At 32.6% G+C, this 25892-nt stretch overlaps 2 protein-coding genes across 2 annotated transcripts; both read left to right on the top strand.

The window, feature by feature from the left end:
• Positions 1–5179: 5179 nt before the first annotated feature.
• Positions 5180–7813, top strand: LOC129939544 (chorion peroxidase). The gene is made up of 2 exons (XM_056047586.1): positions 5180–6647; positions 6708–7813. The coding sequence occupies exons 1-2, from the start codon at positions 5309–5311 to the stop codon at positions 7751–7753; spliced, it is 2385 nt and encodes a 794-aa protein (XP_055903561.1). The 5' UTR covers positions 5180–5308; the 3' UTR covers positions 7754–7813.
• Positions 7814–16070: 8257 nt separating this feature from the next.
• Positions 16071–24499, top strand: LOC129939660 (probable cytochrome P450 304a1). The gene is made up of 6 exons (XM_056047761.1): positions 16071–16214; positions 16280–16531; positions 23016–23582; positions 23649–23947; positions 24003–24147; positions 24218–24499. The coding sequence occupies exons 1-6, from the start codon at positions 16115–16117 to the stop codon at positions 24397–24399; spliced, it is 1545 nt and encodes a 514-aa protein (XP_055903736.1). The 5' UTR covers positions 16071–16114; the 3' UTR covers positions 24400–24499.
• The last annotated feature ends 1393 nt before the right edge of the window (positions 24500–25892 follow it).

Raw genomic sequence — 25892 nt, 5'->3', positions numbered from 1 at the left:
TTTGAGTTTACAAAATTCCAAATTTTTTTAGGATTCTCTTTCAAAGAGGTGCCCATATCAGTTACATAACAAGCATATAAAAAATTAGAAAGAGAATTAAATCGGTTAAAGAGTTCAACATAAAAAGAGAAGTTGACTAGAGTTCTTTTGTTACGCATTAAACGCAATTCTTTCGTGTACCAAGGTTAAAGTTTGTATTTCTTGATTTCTTTATCGGTACATTTTTTCAAAACAATAATTAAGGATCCTATAAAAAGTTGAAACTGCTTCGTCAATGTTAGAATATGCTAGTGTATCAGCAATTCCAGAAATGGTTAAAACTTCAGGCAACTGCTGGAAATTGGCTCTTCTGAAATCAAAATTATATAAGCAATCAACGGAATTACTGCGATTAGTAAGATGATTACTTAAGTCAAAAAAAAATGTCCAAAGGGGGGGTGATATTTGTCAATATTAATAATTCCTGATCTAGATTCTAGAACAAGAGTCAGGAGAAAAGACTAAATCGAGAATTCGGTTTTTTGAGTTTTTAATACAGCTTGTTTGCTGTAAGTCAGTAAGAAGGACTTTATCGAGAATAGTTCCATTTGTGAAGAAGAAGGAGAGGCTTCAAGGCAGGATTCGTCTTCGGATGGAATCCAGTCAATGTGTGGTAAATTAAAATCACCTAGAAGTAAAATATTGGTGTCAGAGCTGGACAAATTTATAAGATAGGCTAATGACAAGGGGAGATCGTTATAAACAGACTCCAAACTTTTTGGGGGAATGTAGACGTTTAAAATGAAAATAGTCTAAGTCTGTATCATTATCTTTACAAATACCAGTTCAATTGATAATTCAAATGGAAAAGATACAGAAGAAGAGAAATATGTATTTTTAACCGCTATGAGAACACCTCCACTTTAATCCTTTGCATTACTAAGATGACGATCGTTTCTGTAATCTTCGAACTCTTGACTAAAATATTCTGCGTCGGAAAAACTTGAATTAAGCCACGTTTCTGTCAAAACGAATACGTCGTGTGTAGATGATTCGGAGTTAAGAAAAATGTCAGCAGTCTTACTACGAAGTCCCCTTATGTTTTGGTAGAAGAGCGCAAGACTGTGAAGTTTTTTGACTTGGTTTCCAAAGAAACACCCAGTTTTTGACTTTGGGTAAATTCTTTGACCAAAGACTCTGCGGGCCATTTATTTATATTAATTATATTTTAATAATTTTTTAAAAGAAATGTGATTTCATTAACGGAAATTGTAAAAAGGAGTGGTTCAAAGTGACTTCCTTGAGGAACTCCAGATGAAACTTTCATAATTATTGTTTGTAGATTTTACTTTTTATGAAAAAATTTACTGTTGGATTTTTATAAAAAATGTATTGAATTTATTTGAATTTTTGAAAAGATTTTTGAGTCGAAAGATATTATTTTTAACCAACTTCTATTAATTTTGTTTACGCTTTTTATTTTTTGTTAAAAAAACTGTCGATTCGATTTTTCTCAAAATTTGAATGAACAATATTTTATGGGAGACTTAATTAGTTTAAAGCCAATATCTTAAAGTTTTGAAAAGATATTTGAGTGAAAAATCAATTTTTAATTTTTTCACCTTTTTTTAAATTATTTTGGTAAAAAAAACTCCATCTCAATTTTTTGGGAGTCCTTTCTGCATTAATATCTGTGTAACAAAATTTATTTGAAGTCGATATCTCTACTGGTTTTTCAGCTATGCATAACGGAAAAAACTTCACGAACGTACGAACGCACAGGCATCTCTCTAAAAATTAATGGTTCTTTAAATTTCGAAAAATTTCGAAATTTTCAATTCAAAAAATCGTACCGATTACAATAACTTCTTATGGAAAGTTACTATTTGTTGATAATATTGAAAATATTGATAAATGAAAAATATTATGAAATTTAAAAATAATTTTATCCAACGAGATTTACGTGTTTCACATGTGGTGTAATATTTTGAAAAATCGGATTAACAGTTTTATAACAAAAGATAAAAACCTAAAAAAATATGCTTAAAATTTATTAACAAATTGGTAACATATTTCATGCCTTCTATATCAGCTGCGGCAACAATTTGATCACTCCATTCGAACAGTCCAATTTTTCTCTAATCTTTCGAATAATTCAGAAAGTATGTCATCAATGATCTAAACCTACAGTTACTTAACATAGCCATATACAACTAATCATTTTAATTTTAAAGATCGAGGGGGCCAGCCTTCTTCATATATCGAAAGATAAAAGGACCACTATGATACTATCAGCATGTAAACCGGAACAGTTAATTTTAATAGATATATGGTGGTTTGTTAATAACATGCCCGATGTATTGAACCTTAGTATTGTTTGCTCGATTCTGAAGAAAGGAGCCTATCGTCAACTTGATAGGTCCTTATCAGTGTGGTTTTAGACCAGGAAAGTCCACAATCAATCAAATATTTACATTACGAAATATCCTGAAAAAAAACCCAAGAACATCGGAAGAACTCAGCTTGATGTCAATGGGGCTGTTGTGATTATTGAGGCAGAGGCGGAAAAATTGGGTTACCGGCTAATAAGGGCAAAACAAAGTACATGCTGTCCTCAAAAAATCAGTTACAACACCGACTTCTCGTTCAAAACGTCACCATCGACAGACGTAACTTTGAGGTAGTTAAGGACTTCGCATCCTAGGAACCAAAGTGTGGCTATTTAAGACCCTCATCAACCTCGTCCTGCTATACGGTGCAGAAGCACGGACTATGAGAAAAGTGGCTGAAAGCACCCTGGGTCGTTCGAGAGAAAAGGTTTTCGTGTGATCTAAGGTCCCGTATATATAAAAGGAGAGTTTAGGAGAAGATGGAACGACGAGCTGTACGGGCTGTACAGCGACGTAGACTTAACCAGAAATTCAAAAGTCCAACGACTAATTCTCCGGACCCGGAAATCTTCGAATCCACACCCACAGGACACAGTCGGGCACAAGTAGAAAGTGACCTGGAGACATCAAGATAGGGACCTAGCTAAATGGAGAAGTTTGTTGGGTGATGCCCTAGTTCACACATGACTGTAGCGCCACATTGAGTAAGTAAGTTAGTTAGATGGTTTATTAATAGCTTGAGAATTGTCTTCGTTTCCTAAATTAAAATGTTGTTTTTTGACGAAAAAGCTTAACGTGAAATATAAATATCTAAGAACTTACATCTTTTCAAAGTAAATTTCCACAATTTTGATACTTGTCGTTCAAGATTCTTGATAAATTACCAAACACAAACGTCAACGTCAGTTTGACATTCTCAACTGTCAAACTATAAACAACAGTCATCAAACCTGTTCATGTAGGTATACATAACACCCTATTATAACTGAAGACCTATTGCCATACCCATCTAATACACCTTTAAAGATTCCTTAGTATTGATGGAGACGTTTTGAAAATGCACAAACAGAAACACAGTGGCACGATATTTGTAACTTATAAAGGCAATGATTGCTCTTTTTTTTATTCTTGTCTGTTTTTCAAGTTCGTGTATTTATTTAAAAAAATATATTAATAAAATGATGTGTCAAAACAATGATGTATCAAAACAAAGTTCCAAGAACACGTAATTTACATTAAATATGAATAAATAACAAAATTCCGTCTCGTACTTCGCGTCATGTCTCATAACGATAAAATAAGAATGAATTAATAAAAATAAATTTATAAAAATATTGAAATAGATAATTTTTAAGTTTGTCTTATTTGGTTTTCCTAAATCAATTAATAAATTGCTATAATTTATTATTCTAAGTTCAGCATATTGTTATTGTGTTTTTTAATTGTTTATTCTTAATTTAAAACTTTAAATCAAAGCAGTGAAATTTCATAAGTAACGTCTTTTAAAACCAACTCAAAGATTATAAAAAAATCATGAAGAATTAAATTAAAATTCTTCTAAACCTAAAGTCTGCAGCTTATAGTAAAAACTAGTATCGAAAATAATCTTTGAAAATTTAAAATCGAATTCTTTTTATTTAAGAATAGATTTATATGCATATAAAAATAACTTTCAGAAAAAGTGATCGCAATACATATTATTTGAATAAATCAATAATCAATAAAAATATCAACGGAAAAAAAGAAAGTTATTGTTATTGAGAATATTTTAGTTTTTTCTTTCTTAACATTTTTGGATAATTGATGCATATTAAATGACTGAACTTAAACAATTTTTTACTATAAAATCGTTGATATATGTAAAACATTAACATACTCTTTAACAACAAAATATTGTGTAGGTATAATATGAATTGGCTCTTATGGTTCAAAGAAAAATTGTGGATAGGCACCAATAAATAATAAACTGGCCAACAAGTTTCGGAACTTACAATGTATCTATATTTTTAATATATTTTTGGGAGTTAAAATCCAATCCTGTTTTTATATAAGATCAGGTTTTCGAGGTATCAGCGTTCGAAAGAAATTATTGTATGTTTTTGAAGACAATGCATAAACTAGTTTTAAGTTTTCTGAAACAAAATGTGTGATAGTTTTCCGAATCTATAAAGCCCTCTTCAATATGCAGACTAAATCAAACATTTTTTGAAAAATCTCATAAGTTGCCAGTTCTTGCCTATCCTACAACCTTTAACTGAAAAGTATTGTTTTTAAGCCATGAAAGCATTATATATTTAAGGTTTTTAAAGCTTTTTTTTCTAGCCAAGCCTCAAAAACACCTTATTACGGATCTTTTAAGATTTTTAAAAAGCGAATTCAGGATCAACATTTTGCCCAAGTCGAGACATTAAAGTAATATTTGAAAAAAGAAACAAAATAGAAAACAACAAACTCAAAATATAATTCTAGGCTGATTTATTAAACAAGAACGCATTAAGAAGGGATACAAATATTTTTCTCGTTATTATACCATAAAACAAAAACTGGAAGTTTTGAGTTTAAGTGATTTTTTGTAAAACCAATACTCGCGCCCTTAAGACAAATTAAAAATAGAACCCCACTTTGAAACCCGTGCCCAAGAAGTATTAACATGAATGGATGATTCTACAAAGAGTGGGAACGCCGGCATCGACGGCGGCGCCAACTCTTCAGCTATCATCTCTCCCAACAACTAACTGCACCATCAGGCAAAGAAAAGTAGAAGAAATATCAGTTACTTTTTGACCGCCAAATTTATTTGCAAAGGGTTAACTTGTGTCTTGTCTTCAACTTGCCACTTCAGTTTAGTTTACCAACTTGAAAACGACACTCATGTCTTGAATCACTCATCCCAAAGTGCTAAGTGAACTTTTAATCCGTTTTTAAAAATAGCCTCCATTATGGAAAACAGTGTTTTATCGTTATTTTATTTTGCTATAATTGTGTCGCAGTTTACATATTTCATATCACCCTATTCAATTTCTGGCTATCGAACAGTTGATGAAACTCCAGAAAATGATAATGAAAACTACAAATCCTCCCCGATGTTGTCCACGGAGTGTGATCCTTGTCCCATAGGAATCGAGTGTGTGCCACAAATCCAGTGTCCGGCTCATGTGCTCATGGAAAACCATGAAAAACCCCAAGTATGTGATTTGTCGGGTGGGAAATTTGGTTTCTGTTGTCTAACGGGACAAAATCATAGTATTTCCAAGGACCAGACGCCACGTTTTGCCAGATTTTCCGGACTGACCGATGATATTCTGGAGAAAGCTCGTGCGAAGTTTGCCAAAATAATGCAGAGCACTGTCGGAGCAGCCGTGAAAAAAGGTCATCCAGACTTTCTGCATAATATCGTTTTTCATTCGAATCCCCAGGAGGATATCGAAGGCTTCCATATTTCAGCATCGGCCATGCAAGAAGTCATAACGTCGCAGATCTTCCGTGAAATCGAACACATTCCGGTTGAGGACTTTGAAACTAATAGCATCAAAGTGGATTTTAAGACTTCACCAATGGCCCAACATTGCACATCGCCATTTGCTTGCAGTGATATCCAAGCCAAGTATAGGTCTTTAAGTGGAACTTGTAATAATCCAATTCCACACCGATCTATGTGGGGTGCTGCTGGACAGCCAATGGAAAGGCTCCTGCCTCCGGCATACGAAGATGGTGTGTGGTTGCCTCGAGTGCACAGTGTCGATGGATCACCTTTGATGGGAGCACGAGAAATCTCACGGACCCTTTTGTTGGATTCGAATAGACCTCATCCCAAGCACAATCTCTTGGTTATGCAGTTCGGCCAGTTTCTGGCGCATGATGTAACTCAGTCATCTTCGATTCGTTTGGAAAATGGTGAAGCCATTGAGTGCTGTGCTCAAGATGGTTCGGGTCCTCTGCCACCGCATCAGAGTCATTTCGCTTGCATGCCTATCCCAGTGGAACCGAATGATGAATTCTATGGGCATTTCAACCAGCGTTGCATCAATTTCGTGCGTCTATCTTTGGCTCCGAACACAGAGTGCAGAATGGGCTACGCAAAGCAGAGGAGCAAAGTGACCCATTTCTTGGACGCTTCTCCGGTGTATGGTTCGACTTCCCCATCGGCTTCGATTCTGCGGACATTCCGTGGAGGAAAACTTCGCATGTTCGATGACTTTGGCAGGGACTTGCTTCCGTTAACAAACGAAAAGGAGTCGTGTGCCAGTAATGAGAATGGAAACGTTTGCTTTAAATCAGGTAAGAAGCTTTAACTCTTAGGATTTAAGTTGCATATTTAAAAAACTATGTTATTTTCAGGTGATGGAAGAACAAACCAAATCATTTCTCTGATAGCAATACACATTCTCTTTGCCAGAGAACACAACCGCCTTGCAGAAGCCTTGGCCCGGATAAATCCACACCTTAACGATGAAACGCTTTACCAGGAAGCACGTCGTATTGTGATCGCCGAAATTCAGCACATCGTCTACAACGAGTACTTGCCCATTGTGGTTGGACCCAAGCAGATGCAACGCTTCCGCATAGCCACCCAGCATCAAGGTTATGCGAACGACTACAGTACTGAGGTGAATCCTGCGGTTACCAATGAATTCACAGGAGCAGCCTTCCGCTTTGGCCACTCCACCGTCGACGGGAAGTTCCATGTGCACTCGAGCAATGGTGTCGATGAGGTCATTGATATTCCCGATGTTATGTTCAATCCCTCACGCATGCGTAAGAGATCCTTCTACGATGCGATCCTCAATACAATGCTGGACCAGCCTATGCAAAAAGTCGACGGGTCCATTACTCATGGTCTGAGTAGGTTCCTATTCCGTGGAGCCAATCCGTTTGGCTTGGACTTGGCCGCCTTGAACATTCAGCGAGGACGAGATCATGCCCTGAGAAGTTACAATCATTATCTTCATGCAAGCGGTCAGAGGATCATTCATAGTTTCAGCCAGTTCTCACCCGATGTGGCTAGGAAGCTTTCTCAGGTCTACCGTCATCCTGACGATATTGATCTATGGGTCGGTGGTCTATTGGAACCACACGTCCATGAAGCCTTAGTTGGTCAAACATTCAGCGACATAATTGCAGATCAGTTTTCCCGATTGAGACATGGTGATCGTTATTTCTATGAATATGGTCCGAATATAAATCCTGGAGCCTTCACAGCGTCTCAACTAAATGAAATTCGAAAATCATCATTTGCCCGAATAATATGTGATAATTCCGATCGTATTGGAATTTTCGAGGTTTCTCCAGCCGCTTTTGTAAGGCCAGATTATACTGGAAATCAAAAAATTCGTTGTGATAAAGCTGCGATTCCAAGTATGGATTTGAGGTTTTGGAGGATTTAACTTTTTTAAAAAAGAATTCATAGTAATGTGTTTTTTTTTTGTTGGTATGTCTGTGTTATTTGATTTACAAAAGAAATTGTTTATATATTTTAATTTGTAGTTTTGTCTAATTTATTAAAATGTTTTGTATTCAAAAATTTAAGTTTTGTTATTTTTTGTATTGAGCTTATAATAGGACTTAAAATGATGGTAAGTTAATTGAAAGGTGGTACTTTTGAAGTGAGATCCCTCAGAATAGATTCTGTTTTTGAAAATCGAGTGTTGTTGATGTATTTTGAAATAAATGTGTTATAATTTATGGACAAAATGGAATGGCACAAAATAATACCCGAATTTAAATGTATTGAAACAAATAAATTAATTGGTTGTATTAATTTTATTACGTTAAATAAAATAATAATTTATGTTTAGATAAAAATTATCATTTCATTTTTTTAACCGTGAGGTGGTACGAAGTTTATAAACACTTATCTTAACTTTTTAAAATTGGGTTTTGGTGGATTATTACAGGAAATTATTTAAAAGTTAATCAAAGCGATATAAGTTTATTATGAGTATATTTCTGCTTCTGGAATATAAGTAAAACTTTCACAAATAAATTGCAATTTGGTATCGATTTTTATAGTATCTTTTTAGAATATGAACCAAATGACTGATTTCGAAATTACCACCAATCCAAAATTTTACTGTTGTCACGAGTTGTTAATTTTGAACTACTTGCAAATATGGACAAATAAATAAACAATTTAGGTGGCGAAACAGTCCGTTGAGAACTAGGGCCTTGTGACATACAACTCGCAACCATTCCTATGTGCGAGTACTGTTGTCAGGAATGGAGGGGACCTACAGTTTTAAGCAGAATCCGAACGACTAATTTGAGAAAGCCCTTTTCATGACACGAATTACCCTTGGGGGATTTGTCAATTAAATGGCACAGGCAGGGGCTGAACCCAAGAAACCTTGTATTACAGTCCAGTGATTTTTTAAAATTAATGTTTGTATTAATTCATTCTTAAAACTATCTTAAAGCTAGACAAACATTCATAAAACTAGCCTAATTAACCTTAACTTGAAAACTAACTTACTGGTAGCATACGGACATTTTTAGTTAAACAATAATACCTTTCGGCCCTAAAATCTATTTTACTACAATTCCATTATATATATTTATAAAATAAAAAAAAAGATTTTAATATCATTTTTTTTTAATTACTTAAAATAAGGTCCTTTATAAATAACTTAAAACTAACTTAAACTTCCTATTCTACCTATAAACTACTTAAAACTAGAACAACCACAGCAGCAAATCTAACTATTTAACATTTTTTGTTTTCCTTTTTCTCCTTATTTCATGTTTTTTTTATATTTATATTTTTTTAATTTTTTGTTGCCATGACTATCAGTCATAAAACTGAACCCTAAAACTATAAAACAAGTCTATAAGTTCGCCAAGGCTTAAAGACCTATCCCAGCTACCCACTATCAAGTGCAAATTGAAGCTACCAAAACTGGTTCTTCTGCTTAAACCTATCAATTCGGTCCGTTCAGACACAGCCCTACTAAACCAAAGAAGCTCTGCTTTGCCTTGTGCCATGAATGACGTCCCGATCGTACAGTAGTCGCCTATCCACGGTTCGTCGTCGGACGTGGTAGATTAGCGGAACTGCCAATCTATTCTGTATCAGACAGCATCTATCTAAAAAGAGGAATGCCTCTGGTGGAATGAAGCCGCTCAAGCGTCGTTCGGATAGAATGACCCGAAACTTAAATTATCACGAAATTGTCAATTCTATTGATTCGAGCCCCGTTGTATAGTAATTCGTTGGGAATAGTAATGCACGTAAGACGATTCGGCTGTTCGATATAAGCCGGTACAGCGTCGTAAACACTGCCGCTCGAACAACCGAAACTTATCCATCTGGGAAGGGGCAACGTTGAGCCACACAGGACAACCATAAACGATCATTGGCCGTATGAGGGCCATGTAGCAAATTACCTTCACTCTGGGGTCAAGCCGACTGCTGTAAACAGCCGTTTCGTCAGAGCGAAGGCTCCTTTGGCCCTGGTAAGAGCAGCATTTATATGTCTGTCGAATACTGATCTAACCAGATACCGAGGTACTTCAATACACTTTTTCTCGCTAATGGCTGCCCATGAAGATCAACGATGACCATCTTGAGGAACAGAATTGTCTCCGACTTCTAGGCATTTATTTTCAGTTTCCAGTCGTCGCAATATCGCTGAATCTTGTCGAAATCACGCTGCAAGAGAATTCTAATAACCTCAACCTTTCGGGCGGCTCTGGACGCAATTAGATCGTCGGCGTACGCAATTGCCTTTGTAACACTACCTATCAGATCGCTGGTGTAAATGCTGAAGAGAATCGGCGAATTCACCGCTCCCTGTTGAAGGCCATTGTTAATTTGGAATGTTTTGGTAGAAGTTACATTTCCACTTTTGACAACAAACTTTCTACCGTTAAGCATATCATATCGACACCTGCTGACCTTTTGTTTTTTATTCAGTTGAAGACGAGCTGAAGCTCGACCTTCGTCACTAACAAGGGAGTTGGTCCCGTTTGCTTGGCGATTATGGTATTTGCCAAGGAATTGTTAACGAACCGCATGAAACCGCGGTTCTCAGATAGCCATTGTTTCATATCATTTCGAAGGTAAAAGGGATTAAGTAGGGCTCTGCTTTCCAGGTCGTGGTTGGGGCAAATGCTAACATTCATATTGTGCCCTTGCTGGAAAGCAGCTCCCATCGCCTCCACTTTTTCCTTCGGATCTTCAATTATATAAAAGTCATCGTCAAAGATGCCTTCTTCTGGATCTATTTGCGCTGTCATGAGTATGTCTCTGTTCTCTTCAGTTCTCTGGAGTTTCAGACAAGTAAGGCCATTATCGTTCTTTTTCCTAAATATCTTGTTGATTTTAGGAACATACTAGGGTCACTGGAATTAACTGACCGGATCTTGCGGTCCCAGTACTTGCTTATTGGTAACCTGTAGTTCTCCTTAATCAACAGATTTATATTTTTTATTGACGACTTCAGTGTTCTAACCTCCAAGTCGTGTGGGTCTGTAAGTCGTCTGTCTAAGTTTTTGAGTCCTGTCTAAGCCACTCTTGTGTCTACGTAGTGCTCAGTCGCTTTTCTGTAGGTCTCCATTGGGTCTCGTTTTTTGGTATAATCCGTTACATAGTCCGTTTTATTGTTTCGTCCATTTGTTGTAAATGTCGGTCAATTTCTTTATTTGTCAGGTTTCTGTTGTTTGGTGGGGCTATGTCACTCTAAGGAAGTTCTCTCGCTATGGCGTTGTTGAAACGAGTTGATGAACCAACACGGATTCCTGTAGTTGCTGGTCAGTCTGCCAATATTCTAGACTTATATTATTTCTAATCATAATAAATATGCGATCTGATGTGCCTAGAGGCGATAATACTCCCATTGTGTCATATAAGTTAGAGAAAAAAGTTACAAGAACCATTTAGCAATATTAGAGAGCCAACTGGGAGTGTCTCAACGACTACTTTAGGAACTTTAATTGGTCACTTTCCTCTATAGTGACGTGGATTCCAGCTTAGACATTCTTAATTCTTTGTAGAGTTAGAATATCCAAATCTATTGAACCCAAACAAAATAAAAGATGTAAGTTTTTGGATCTAAAAGCATGAAATGGATACAGTCGATGATCAACTTTCAAAGAAAATCATCTCCAGTGATGGGGCACATCCTCACTTCAATAAGCAGAATGACCACAATTGGTCGAATGATAATCCAAGAATGATTGTCGAAAAACCAATGCACCCATAAAGAGATTCTATTTGGTGGGGTTTATTGGCTGGTGGCGCCATCGGTTCGGTTTTTCCTAAATTAGACCAATTAGGTAATTACTGTAAACGATATTCGGTATCGTGAGATGATAACGAACTTTTTATGATTTGAATTGAAAGATATGCATGTGGACAGTATGTAGTTTTAACAGAACGATGTCACTTGCCACGAAGGTAACTAAACAATGGCTCTTTTGCGCTATAAATTGACGATGTTAATTGGCCGCTTAGATCGTGTGATTTCACACCGTTGAGCTTCTTTCTTTGCAGTTATTTGAAAGAAAAGGTAAACGGCGATAAGCCAGCTATGATTAAAGAGCTAAGGGTTGAGATAATTCGGCACATTAAAGGCATAGAACTTCAATTAAATTCGTGTTCGAAAATTTGGACCATCGGATGGAGTTGTTCTCTTGAGGTCGTAGCTGCCATTTGTCCAATATTTCCGTTTTGTCTCCGACACTCTTATTACATAAATTGCTTTTTTTCTGAAAGTTCTGACACCTAAACTATTTCGCTAATGACAGTACCCTTAGCTTTTCAAATTCGTTTTTAGATTCTCATCCTTTTGCATCAAATGTTGACTACAAACGGCAGGGTGTGATAGGCTCTTTCAATTTTGATCTTGACATAATTTTCTAATAAGGAATTAAAATCGGTATAGAACGTAATGCTTCAAAAACTCAATGATGTCTACTGTCGCAAAAGCGAAAGTTTTTATTCGTCCTCGAGTATAGTTCTCATAATTGGACTGGTGTCCTAATAACGTACTTGGGACTCTGAAAATGATAAGCGATCGTTCTCTTACTGAGACATTTTCTACTCCACTGCAAGGCCTTATACCTAACTTGTTTTATAGCTATTTTCATTAACAATGCTCTAGCAAAATAGTTAGTTGCATCACTCCCCTCAAATAATTCACCGATAATTTTTGTTTTTTTAGGAATGCTCATCAGTTTATTCTTGATCGCAATTTTCGACGTAGGTACCTTCTCCTAAGTAAAGGTATTCTTACTTTAACCGTACTACATGAATGTGGAATGCTTTATCAGTCTCAATATTTCCCATTCATTACAATAAACAGACATTTACAACTAATCATTATAATGGTGTTCATAACCCCTTGAGTGCCCGCACAATAGAAAAACAGTATACAAAATTTCTGTCGTTTACCTATAGCGTTCAAAATCTATCAAAATTTCCTCACGGGCTTTTGCACAGAAACCTTAAAAGGTAGAACTACATCAAAAGTTAAATTTTGAAAAAAATGTTCTTTAATTTTTTTTATTACATGTACAAAATTATGTTCATTCGATAACAATTTTAACCTGAACCCCTTGAGTTTAATTCTGATCCAAAAAATGCAACAGAAATGCGTTTCTGATGCATAGAACTATCGAGTGGGTGTCACTAAAATGTCTTGACTAATGAACTACATAATTCAAAGGTCAGAATTTCTAATTCTGTTTAAGTACTGTTTGTCGTAATTGATTGCCTCTTCTGTAGTTCTTCTTTTTCAAGCTGGCCTAGTAGTAAATCTAAAAGCCATCAACAACTTATGACAAATATTGATGTTTTTTTGTAATGTTTTATATGTTTACAATTTTGACGTAGTCTTTTGCTGATAAGATATTTGTTTAGGCTTTTCTTAAAGTAAATAAAAACTACTTGCCAAGACAATATCAATATTAATAAATAGGTCACAACCAGCCTCTTTTTAAACATTCCTAATCTTGTCGACTTATTCTGGTAAACACTGGTCACTTTCTTGTTTTGTCATCATCGCGTGTACCAAGTTCAATTGCAGATAATACCTTATCTTTTCGGTAATGTTTTGAACATGACACCAACAAATTAGGAAATACGGAAATACATACATATGTATGTAAAAAAAAATAAAATATTAAAAAAGTTCATTGCTTTGAGTTCAACGGAATACAATTTCCTATAGAACATTTTGTGGAAGAGGAAGCTTATAATTATCAACATATTGTAGAAACAATTGTAGGAGATGTTAACTTAAGCCTTTCGGGATGAAATTTTGAAATCATTGCTCTGAAAAAATCCACAAAAAAAATTTGTCTGCAATATTTTTTTTAAATTCATATAGAACAAGGTCCACCACTCCACATAAGTTGGAACGCAAAAACCCAGTTCAATAACATTGACAGATTGATGATTCCATTTTGCGGGAATTATAGTCCAGGAGAATTAGATATTTACTTCCAAATTAAAATTCCGACAGAATCAATTAACTTTGCTCTTATAAGCCCTGAGCACTTTCTAATTTGGAATGATAGTTTTTTTATAAAAGAGTTTCGTCAAAATTAATTGAATATCAAACACGAATATTTGGCGCTGAGGATTGTTTTGGCAGGATTTGTTGAGAGTTAAGGATAAGTCGAAATAAAATGCGATACAAAATTAATTAAGTTCTTGGTAGTACATACACTCCCTGTCACATGAATAGGGACAAGCTTTTTTCGTTGTGGAATGAATGTTTTTCAGAAGAAGGTTACTGTTTAGGTAAATACTGGTTTTATTGAATGGATTAATATAATTGTTTAGTAATGTGTGCTGCCTCCTGATTTCTGAATTCCTTCAAGTAGAGTGCTGTCAGTTAATTGAGCAAAATTTGGGCCCATGACAGTTCTATGGCTTTACAAATCTCTTCGGTTTTTTGGTATTATCGTTCTCCCTTGTAAACTTTTCTTAAAAGCCATCCCTACACTTTTTCCATGATGTTCAGGTAAGGAGAATATGGGGGTCATGGTAATAGGTTCACATTTTGTCCTGAATTCATGCTTTTGTTGTCCGTGCGGTATGTATTGGTGAAAAATGTATCGTTATCCACCAAATAATTCAGAAAACTGCGTCAGAGCTCGTTCCAGAAACGATTTTTTTTAACTTCCCGTAGGAAGTTATTGTAATTTGTCCAATTTGTCGAATTGAACATTTTGACATTTCTCGACGTTTCGAGGTCCCTAAAGGACTCTCAAACAAATTGAGTAGGTGGTATTTTTACCATAGCAGCTTAAAAAAAAGGCGAACATTTGAGTTAACCCTAAATATCTCACGAACCGATAATGCTAGAGACTTGAATTAAATTTTATATTATATATTAAAACGCTACTCCAAACAAATATATTTTTGGAAAAAATCCAATCAATATTTTTTTATAAATCAGTTTTTTTTTTTTATTAAAAATCTATAAAAAAAGTTGTTAAAAATTGATTTTCGACGCAAACGACTTTTCAAAAATTTGAAATTATTGCTTTCAACTAATATTAACTTATAAGAAACCCTGTTTTCAACATTCAGTAAAATTCTGAGAAAAATTGAATAGACAGTTTTTTTTACAACAAAATTAAAAACTTTAAAAAAAATTAATATCTTTTCAAAACTTTGAAATATTGGCTTTAAAATAATTTTATCTTTTAAAAAATTATTGTTGTCAACATTAAGTAAATTTTTGATAAAAATCGAATTGACAGTTTAAAAAAAAGGTTTAATAAAAGTTGGTAAAAATTGATTTATGCCTCAAATATCTTGTCAAAAATTAAAAAAATTGGCTTTATACTTATTTTATCTCACAGAAAATATTGTTTTCGACATTCAGTTATTCGTTTATAAGAATCCAACAGTCCATTTTTTCATAAAAATACAAAAAATAGTACCCAAATTTGGTAAAAATTGATGTTCGGTTCTTAATATCTCTCAAAATAATTTCATTCAATTGTGTACAACGTTTGAACTTCTTCTAATTTTGCTGCCTATAAAACGTATGGTTTTGCCGAGATCACGGTAAACCTGAATTTTCCCTATTTCCTCCTTGATTAGACACTTAACTCTACCCATACTTAGTTCTTTAAAATTAAAACTCGTACCAAACTCATAGTATCCTTTTAAATGATTTAAAACACGATAATAGATAAATTTAGATCTTGTCCCTGTTCTTGTGACACAACAAAGATCTGTGCTCTATAGGCCTCCTTCGGAAAAACTGTCATAAAACTTGTATTTATTAACTTAATCCAAAAATTGTATTTGCAATATAAATTTAATACATACCTCATTCATTCAATATTTAGGTTTTTCCAAAATAAATTAAAGTTTGAAAAATATCGTCAAAGAAAAAACGAAAAAAGCTTGATTCAAATCATGTGACACGAAGTGTATTGTCCAAAAAATACATTAATCTTCATCCTAATGTTCGAATTACTAAATATTCCACTGTTTTTAAGGTAGGAACAAAATTTATAGATGATATATAGATTGCTAAATGATTAACATAATTTAGGCTATCTGCACTTTGTTGAAAACCGCCATAGAAGATTAAAATATTTTATTCACAATTCTTCTTTGACTGTAATTAAATAATAATTGATAATAAAATTAATACTAATAAATTTATTATATATTTATTATCAATCTTTTCTTTGTACTGATAAAATGATTTTTATTTGCTTAAGTCAATATTCTCGATTCTCATTTTTGAAAGAATCAGTCAAATAAGATCCCTTGCGTTGCAATGATCGGGATAACATCATTTCTTGTAACTGCTGTAGTGTCCATAATTTTGTATATTTCGTATCGATATTCATTTAAAAGACCTGAAAAATGTCCTCCCGGTAATAATTTTAAGTGTGAGCTTGATTTTCAAAAACTCTATTAAAATCTTGTTTTATTTTTTAAGGTCCTCCCCGGATACCTATTTTCGGGTCATATTTATTTTTAATGATGGCTGGTGGCAAGTGGCTTCATAAGGGGGCACTTTGGTTAAGCAAATTTTATAAATCGGATATAATAAGTTTATACGTTGGTGAATATTTAATTTATGTTGTCCATGATGCTGAAGGTGTACGAGAAATACTCAACAATAGTGTCTACGATGGAAGGCCGGACTTGTTTATTGCTCGTATGAGAGATCCAGGACTTAATAGAAAAGGTGAATTTTTGGAAACATTTTTTTTTTAGTTTTTTAAGAAATAAAATACCCAAGTGAATTAAAATATACGAGTTTGCCTCGAAGACCGATAATGAAGTATAAATAATTAGTATCTAGAGAAACAAAAGAATTTGAAATTAAATGCACTCGAAGAATTCAACTTTGTTGATACCTATTAAGGGATGTTGTTGTTAAATATTGTTGTTGTGAACGGAAGCATATTTTTGGATAGTAGTAGTTTCTTTCCCTTTGAAGTAGTGTTTTTTAATTTTATACATAAATTTTGCTTTGAATATCGACAACAGTCAGCTGTTCAAGAACAAATTTCAACAACTATGGCTTTTCCAATTATAATACATTTTTCCAAATCAACATTAAATGATTTGTGCTTTCAAACAACTAAGAACTGTTTCTGAAAACAACTTGCCAATAACGTACAATATTTGAAATATGGAAAACTCAAGTTTGTAATAATTTTTACCCAATTTAAATATTATAAATTACTATATAAATTTCAACTGAATATTAAAGAAAAGGGATAAAGATCACGAATTTTATTGAAAAAAGCTACTTCATGAATTAAGGTAGCCTAAAAAAGCCTAAGTTGTACGTAAAAGTTTTTTTTCGAATTTTAAAAAGTATTCTCTCAATTTTAAATTGTAGTTCGTAGTTGTATTTATCAAAACTTTAAAAGCACAATATTACACGTGTTTCAAGCTACATTTTCGAAGAATTATGATCAGATAATCCTTTTAGTTAAATCTGTACCAAACATCTACGCCTTTTGGGTGTATTTTTTTTTAAACAATACCCCGGGTATTTGGTATTTTAAGCAACTCTGCAAAATTCTTTTAGAGCTAAGCAGTCACATTGTTTTTTAACTTCCCATATTTTTTGAAAAAAAAAATCCAACTAAGGTTTTTTTTATAAATCAAAAAAACTTAAAAAAAATACTTGTCACCTCGAAAATTTAACGAAAACAAAATGATTTTATCTCTAAAACAATTTTGTTTAACGAAAAATAACGTTGTTAACATCTGGTAACATTTTGAGAAAAAACGAATTGACAGTTCTTTTTATAAATAAAAAGAGGCTGGGATGCGACCCACACTGATAACTTCCCATCCCGTCTGTCGATTTGTCTTGCTTAAAAGTTTGTCTATATGTACTCGTATCAATTTTTACCAAATTTGCGTACTATTTTTTGTAGATTTTATTTGTTATGAAAAAACGGACTGTTGGAATTTTAAATCAAAATTACTTAATATCGAAAACAATATTTTCTGGGAAATAAAATAAGTTTGAAGCCAATATTTTTAATATTTGAAAAGCTATTTGAGCCGAAAGTAAATTTTTACCAAGTTTTATTATTGTTTTTTTTTTAGAGTTTTATTTTTTATGAAAAAACTGTCAATTCGAATTTTTTAAAAATTTTATTAAATGTTAAAAACAATATTTCTTATAAGAAAAAATTAGTTTGAAGCCAATATTTAAAAATTTGGAAGAGATATTTGAGTCGAAAATCAATATTTACCAACTTTTATATATTATTTTGTTTTTTATTTTTTTTTTGTAAAAAAAACTATCAATTCGATTTGTCTCAAAATTTGTCCTAATGTTGAAAACAAAATATCTTTTCAAACTATAAGATATTGGCTTGAGCATACTTTTATCTTTTAAAAAATATTGTTGTCAACATTCAGTAAAATTTTGTGAATATTCAAATTGACAGTTTTTTTTACAAAAAATAAAAACCTGAACAAACAAATTAATAAAACTTGGTAAAATTTGATTTTTGTCTCCAATATCTTTTCGAAACTTTGAGATATTGGCTTTAAACTGCATTTATCATTTAAAAAATATTGTTGTCAACATTTATTCAAATATTGAGATAAATCTAATCGACAGTTTTCTTCGAAAAAATAAAAAGCTAAAAAAAAACAATACTAAAACTTGGTATAAATTTACTTTCGACTCAAATAGCTTTTCAAAAATTAAAAATATTGTCTTCAAACTTTTTTTATTCCACAGAAAATATTGTTTCGATATTCAGTAGTTTTTATTTTTTTAATCCAACAGTCAGTTTAAAAAAAAAAATCTACAAGAAATAGTACTAACATTTGGTAAAAATTGATGTCCGGTTCTTGATATCTCTCAAATTAATTGTATGTATGTAATTTATAAAAATTTAAGAAAAGCTACTAAAATTGGTAAACATTTTTTTTCCGACTAAAAACGATTTAAATAAACTAGATTTTCAAACTAAACTATTTCTTGATATGAAAAATATTGTTGGTAATTTTTAAACGTTTTAAGAATAATGCAACTGACCACTTTTTTAACCCAACACGAAAACCTACAAGCTTTTAAGCAAGACAAATCTACAGACAGGATGGGAAGTTATCAGTGTGGGTCGCATCCCAGCCTCTTTTTTTTCTGGAATCTGATGTGCTAAAAAAAATATAAGGATAGATTCGAGCTCAGAAAAGTTAAATCCTTGTATAAAGTAGTGTTCAGTAAGTAATTGGTTAAGAAAGTTTACACAAAATATCCGAAATTTGTATTAAAACAGTCCTAAAAAATTTGTCGAAGTAATTTTTGTAAAAAACTCACACAAAGTAAGAATATATATCTTCATTAATTTTTGCGTTTTTTCCACTGTAGAAATCATTCAATAATTGCCAAAGTTATGAGCTTTTTTAATTTAAACGCAATTTCTAAAGTTTATTGTTTTTTTTTATAGATTCTGAAAAAAAAATACGCATAATATCGATGACCCAGATTTTTTGATGATTTTAATCGCTTTCATGTGCAGACAATGAGAATTATTTATTATTATCATTGTTTTCAAAAGTTTTGTCTTTAAATTTTCTTATTATAACTTTGATACTGGTAATGATTAAAGTACACTTGATATTTATTGTGAACTTAGACTAAGAAAAATATCGTCTTGTCTACATTACACATCATGTCTACCAATGAACTCGTAAATCTCTTTTGTGGTTTACAATTGAATTGAATGATTTAGGAAAAGATAATGCAATGGTTTAAATATTAACACTGCTTCTGATTCTTATTTTTTTAAAGGCAATACAAATAATAAAGTTTTTTGTCTGTTGTTCGGTTGGTATGGGAATTAAAAAGGCTTTTGTCATGCAGTATTCAATAGAAAGACATTAAACTCTTCTTGGCCGTATGAGTAATATTTTTGTAAGTTTTATAAATATTTAAGAAATCAGATATTTTAAAAGATATACATTTATACATAAATAAGAAACTGTATTAAAAGAGATTTTGAGTTTTAGATTTTTTTTTAAAATCTAATGGTATTGAAATTCAAATCAAATGTCTGATATCCTATTTTCTAAGCAGAAAATCGCTCTTGCGAGTAATTGACAAATCCTCTATAGTCCAGTCAAATTGCCACCATAAAACCCAAATGGTTACATAAATTAAGGTAGTTTCGATTTTTTCATATGCTGTTTGATTTGGTATAGCTCCAAAAGAGGCAGTTCGTCGTCACACAACTTTTGTGTAGTAAATGGCTACCATCAACGACGAAATAAAGGGATCCCAGGGGTATTTCATCATCTGTAATAGGTGTGAATGGTGTGTATAACGAAAATCTTGTCCTCTTACGCATACCCTTTTCTGTGAATAAAGACATAGGAAAGGGTGACAATTCGAACTTTAAAAATGGTTTTAAATCATAATCTGACTGCTTTGCTATGCATAACCTATGAAAAAGCATAAGAGAATTTACAACAATGCTGATGTTCCCAATTTTGGCGGTATTGTTAATAGAAGCAAGCGTGACTACCTTGCTGACAAGATAAGTTCTTACAATAATCAGTAAAAAAATCATTGATTCTTCAGGATCCATAAGGAACGGAAATCGAAAACTTTGACAACAATTCGGGACATAAATAAATTCCGTTTAATATTCTAGAAAAATTAGCTATAGCTCTTACCATTTACTTGCTATCAAGCAAAAACCGACTAAAAATCTGTACTTTTCACATTTTTGAGAAAAATTCTCAAAATTCAAAGAGCTCTATCTCGGACACTATTAGATTTAGAAATTTCGTTTTGATCTCGAATTTTAGGTATTAAATCTTGTTCAAAAAAGCAGCTGACTTTGTTTTTCTCAAACGAATACTTTAGAAGATATTTTGAAAACACAGGAAAAGGTCCAAAAATTGAACAGTTTTTTCAAGTTAGCGAAGCCCGCGGTAGTGGGGAGAATTTGAAAACTTGGATTTTTCAACAGCTTACCCAAACAATATGTAACTATTTATGACAATTTGACTGGGCTATAAGAGTAATTCTTGTAATGAAAAGTGTTTTCTCAAATTAGCCGTTCGGATTCGGATTAAAAATGTAATCCTTGACATCATTACTTGGACACAGGAATGGTTGAGAGTTGTAAGTCACTAGGCCCCAGTTCTTAACGGAAAGGATATACCGATGCATACACATTGGTTTTGAATGTTCTCATATTGTAATCAGTGGAATTTTAACCTGTTACAGCATTCCACATTTGTGTAGTTCGGCTAAAGATATAAACTCTATGCTAAAAAGATGACAAAAAACACTTAAATAACTGATTTTGTAAGTTTTCACTCATCTTTTCGAGTCAGCTATTCTTTAACTTCTCATATCAAGTTATTGTAATCAGTCCAATTTTTGAATATTTTGCGAACAAAAAATGATATTACATCCAAACTATTTTTATGCATAAAATTTGGTAAAAAAAAATTCGAAGTAAGACTTTATTTAACTAAAAAATAAAAAATAAGAAAATATTGGTTACGAAAAAATGGTAACAATTGTTTTTGACTCGAATATAATAGCAGCAATTAAAGACATTGCCTATCAACAATTTATATCTAATACTTTTTTATATTAATTTATTTATTTATAGAAAGATTTGATATGGCCTCCTAACTCAAAATAGGTTTTTAAGGCCCAGGTTATATTAATTTAAATATTAAGAAAAATCCTTACATATGTTAAAAACTAATTTACGAATCGAATATCTTGACATCAAAATTATTTCATTTTCTGCAAATTTGTTTTGTTTAGGTAAGATAATGTTCTCAGAAGTAAATAGTGACATTGAAATTAGTAAAAATTGGTTTTTAATTAAAAATCTCGGGAATAAAACAAATATTGAAATCGAACCTCTTTTAAAGCAAGCATTTTGCTAATTTTAAGTTATTTTGTTTTAGAAAAATATTTGAAATTTTTTTTTTAGTTTAAAAACCTACAAAAAAAGCAATTACAAATTTACTAGATACCATTACGAAAAAAGGAAATATTAGGCAAATTTGTAACAAATGAATTTTCAAGCTTGTAACAATATGTTGTTTAAATTTTAATCTATTGACTTTAAATGTTTGTATCTTACACGTAATGTTGTTATTGATATTTTATTAAACTTTAAACAAAATCGACGTACGGGCACAGACGGTTATCAGTGTGGGTCGCAGAGAAAAGAAATTTTAAGTCTCATTGAAAAAAAAGTATTATTTATCTATAACAATCATCTAGTACTTTTTCTATTTAACGAGTCTCGAAGTATTTTTTGAGATCTGTCATAGCAAAAATACAAATAAAATTTTAAACAAATCACAAAGACGAGGAAAAAATTAAAAATTAATTGCTACATAGTACATATTTTTTTTTTAATTCGAGCTAAGAAAGTTTAAGCTGATTATAGTCTTTTCAATTTTTGTGTTGAAATTTGTCTTTTGCCAAGGTACACTTTTCTTCAAGTCATACGAATTCCACTATAATTTCAAATTGCCTTGGTTTGGTATACACTATACACCTTTTTTGGCGTAGAAATAATATTTTTGTTTACGAACGCTAATGACGTTCGAAAACGCATTGCCAGGTACGAAAAATCCAAATGCGGATTTTTCATTCCGTAAGTACTAGATTTCTTATCCGCATTAGAAATAGAGAGTACAAAATATTCGTTTTCGAAACGCATTACAGAGTAGGGCCCCAGGAGGCATGCATTTCGAATTTGGAACTTTGACTTAAATAAAGTTATGCAAGAAATGGGATAGATCCCAGAGTAAAGAAACTTAGATTTGAATCAAATACAAAAATGAGAACACCTGATATTGTATCAGAAATTATAAACTTGCATTACCTGCAAGTCCCTCATGTTTTGTGAAGCTGATCAATTCCTTCAAATGCTAACACTAAACATATATACGTTAGTCTTCACTTAAGACTGGCAAAAAAAGTGAAAGACGATTGTGCGGTCATACTAGTGCGTAAAATCATGGATAATGTTATGAGGACCGACCGCCTTTTATATCTTATATCTTTTACCACAAGGTTTAAGAATATAAAATCGGTCACTTACATTTTGTGAACAGCGAGTTTGTCTCTTGCTCGATGAAACATATTAATTTAATATTTTGAAAATTACTAACCAAAAAATAATATTTTATGAAACATTTTTTAGGTATTTTCTTCCAAGATGGCCCCATTTGGAAAGAACAACGCCGTTTTATACTCCGCCATCTGCGTGACTATGGATTTGGTCGGCGTTTTCAAGAATTAGAATTGATCATAAATGAAGAACTTCATGATCTTGTTGATTTGATAAAGAACGGACCAAAATTTGAGCATGAAAAGGAGATTTCCAAAAATGGAAAAATGTTATGTCCACAGATTTTTGCTGCTTGTACAGCAAATTGCTTGCTGCACGTTATGTTTAACGAACGTATTCCACGTGCCGAACAAAGCCGCCTATTAGAACTTGGTAAAAATGGAATGAAATTCCAAAGAAATGCCGATGATTATGGAAAATTGCTCAGTATTATCCCGTGGATTCGTCATTTATTCCCTCTAATGAGTGGATATCAACAACTTACGGAGGCTAATAATTTTATGTACAAATTTTTTGAAAGTTTCATAAGAAAATATATGCAGAGTTATACTGAAGGCTCGGAAAGAAATTTCGTTGATTTGTATGTCCAACAAATGAATAAGGAAAAATTAGAGGAAAATCATCAGACAACTTATTCGTGTAAGTTTGAATTTTGAATTTGTTTTTGTTTCTCGTTTTGCTAAAAACGGATCGACATTTTTGTAGATGATCAATTCGTTCTAAGTATGGTTGATTTTTCGATTCCCGCTTTTACCGCAATCGGTGTTCAAATGTCGTTTATATTCCAATGGCTGCTAATAAAGCCTGATGTTTTGAGGAAAGTTCAAGCTGAAATTGATGAGTTTGTTGGAACGGGAAGATTGCCATGTCTCGATGATCGAAAGAACCTTCATTTTACCGAAGCGACTATTCGAGAGGGATTAAGAATGGAAACTTTAGTTCCATCGGATATACCGCATGTAGCTATGGAAGATGCTGAATTCTTTGGATACGAAATTAAAAAAGTAATAGAATTATTTCTTTGTTGTTAAATTTGTGTTTATACGTCTTTTTCTTAAGGGTACCATCATAATTCCTAGTCTGTATGCTTTTCACTGTGATAAAAGAATTTGGAACGATCCCGAGAACTTTAGACCAGAAAGGTTTTTAACAGAAGACGGAAAATTGTGTTTGAAATCCGATGTATCCCTTCCATTTGGGGCAGGTATATACAATATTGTTATTCTTATATTTTTTACCTTATTTTTACAATATTTTTAATTTTTTATTCTAAGGCAAGCGACTGTGTGCAGGTGAAACATTTGCAAGGAATATGCTATTTCTTTTATTTTCAACTTTGTGTCAAAACTTTAATATTGTCCTATCCTCTGGAGAAGCTCCACCAGATATGTCGAAAAATTTGAGCGGGCTTATAATATCTCCACCCGACTTCTGGGTAACCATGGAACCGAGATAATAGTTATAAAACTTATTTATGTGTGATTTATCGTTTGACTTTATAATTTAAGAATAAATTTATATACAGATTCCTTTTTTGGGTACAAACATTTTTTTAATTTGATGCTTTTAATATTGTTATAGTATTGTTTTCAAGCTCAGTAAGAATTTAAGGGTTGCCGTATTCAATAATCGAAACATGAGATGTCTAATAAAAACTGCTTAAAAATGCTTTACGAAAAGAATATAACATTATTGTCAATTTGATCATGTGAGCTGCTATCTATGATCCAATATTTTTTGAACTCCTTGTCGAACAATCGTGTGAATCTACAATTTTATGTGACAAAAACATCATTTAGCACATTCAGACGACATAAGGGACTTGAAATTTAGGCAGCTTTCTAGTATCTGAATGGCAAGATGCCAAAAAATTGCCTTTTAATTAAGACAATTTTATTGGAAAGTTAGTCAAGAAATATCACCTTAACTATGAAGTTAAGTCTACTTATGTCAAAATAAGTCTTATCATCATTTTTCTTTCAATGGAAAGCTGAACGAAATTACTCTACGACTTTAATTACTTTACGAGTTTTGTGTAAAATTGTTGCTTGTCATATTGGAAAATAAATTAGTAATATTTCTTTACAATAAAAAACATAAATCGTAATGGACTTGCAGCTTGCCTAAGAGTATTTTATAGACAATAATGTTCTTGGCAGCTTTGATAAATTTTTCTTTTGTGAACGCACCCATCATCGAGAAGAAAATGCGCCTTGTCAGAGAAACTATCTATTTCAGGGAAATAATAATGATTAAAGTAAACGAAAAAAAGGCACTGTTGGCCTACACACAAACTCACTTTAGAGATAAGTATTCAATAATTCTCAGTTTTACGAAAGTCGGTTTACTTGCCAGGTTGAAAATTATGGGGGAATTCTATTCTTAATTCACTTGGAAAGATTTGTTCCACAATTTTATATGAAGGACTCTCAACTTGGATTAAAAACAACAAAAAGCTAAGCAAAGTTAAAGCTGGTTTCCGCCCTGTATTTTCAACCAAACATCTTATTTTTGCTACAACTAGTATTGCTAAAAAATAATATCGAGTTGAATAAAAGGCTGTATGCGTGTTTTGTGGACTTTAAAGCGGCATTCAACACGGTTATGGTTCTAAGTATAAATATTTTTATACGTCCCCAGGTGTACCACAGGGATGCATTTTGAGTCCTATTATCTTCACCTTGTACATTGATGGTGTAGCTGTTATTCTATGGGGGGAGTAAGCTTTGCGAGAGATCTCATAAAGGTTCTTATCTAAACAGATGACTTGGTGCTGATATCAGATTATCCCTTTTCATTTTAACTTCAAACAAAATCAATTAGAAACGTATTGCAAGGCATGGGATCTTCATATTAATATATTGATAACGAAAATCTTGATTTTCGGGAATCCACAGAAATGAAGGTTAGGTTAGGTTAAAGTGGCTGCCCATGATGGAAACGGACAGC

Source organism: Eupeodes corollae, chromosome 1 (assembly GCF_945859685.1).
Source record: "Eupeodes corollae chromosome 1, idEupCoro1.1, whole genome shotgun sequence".
Classification (NCBI taxonomy): domain Eukaryota; kingdom Metazoa; phylum Arthropoda; class Insecta; order Diptera; family Syrphidae; genus Eupeodes; species Eupeodes corollae.
This window is presented reverse-complemented; position numbering and strand designations above follow the sequence as displayed.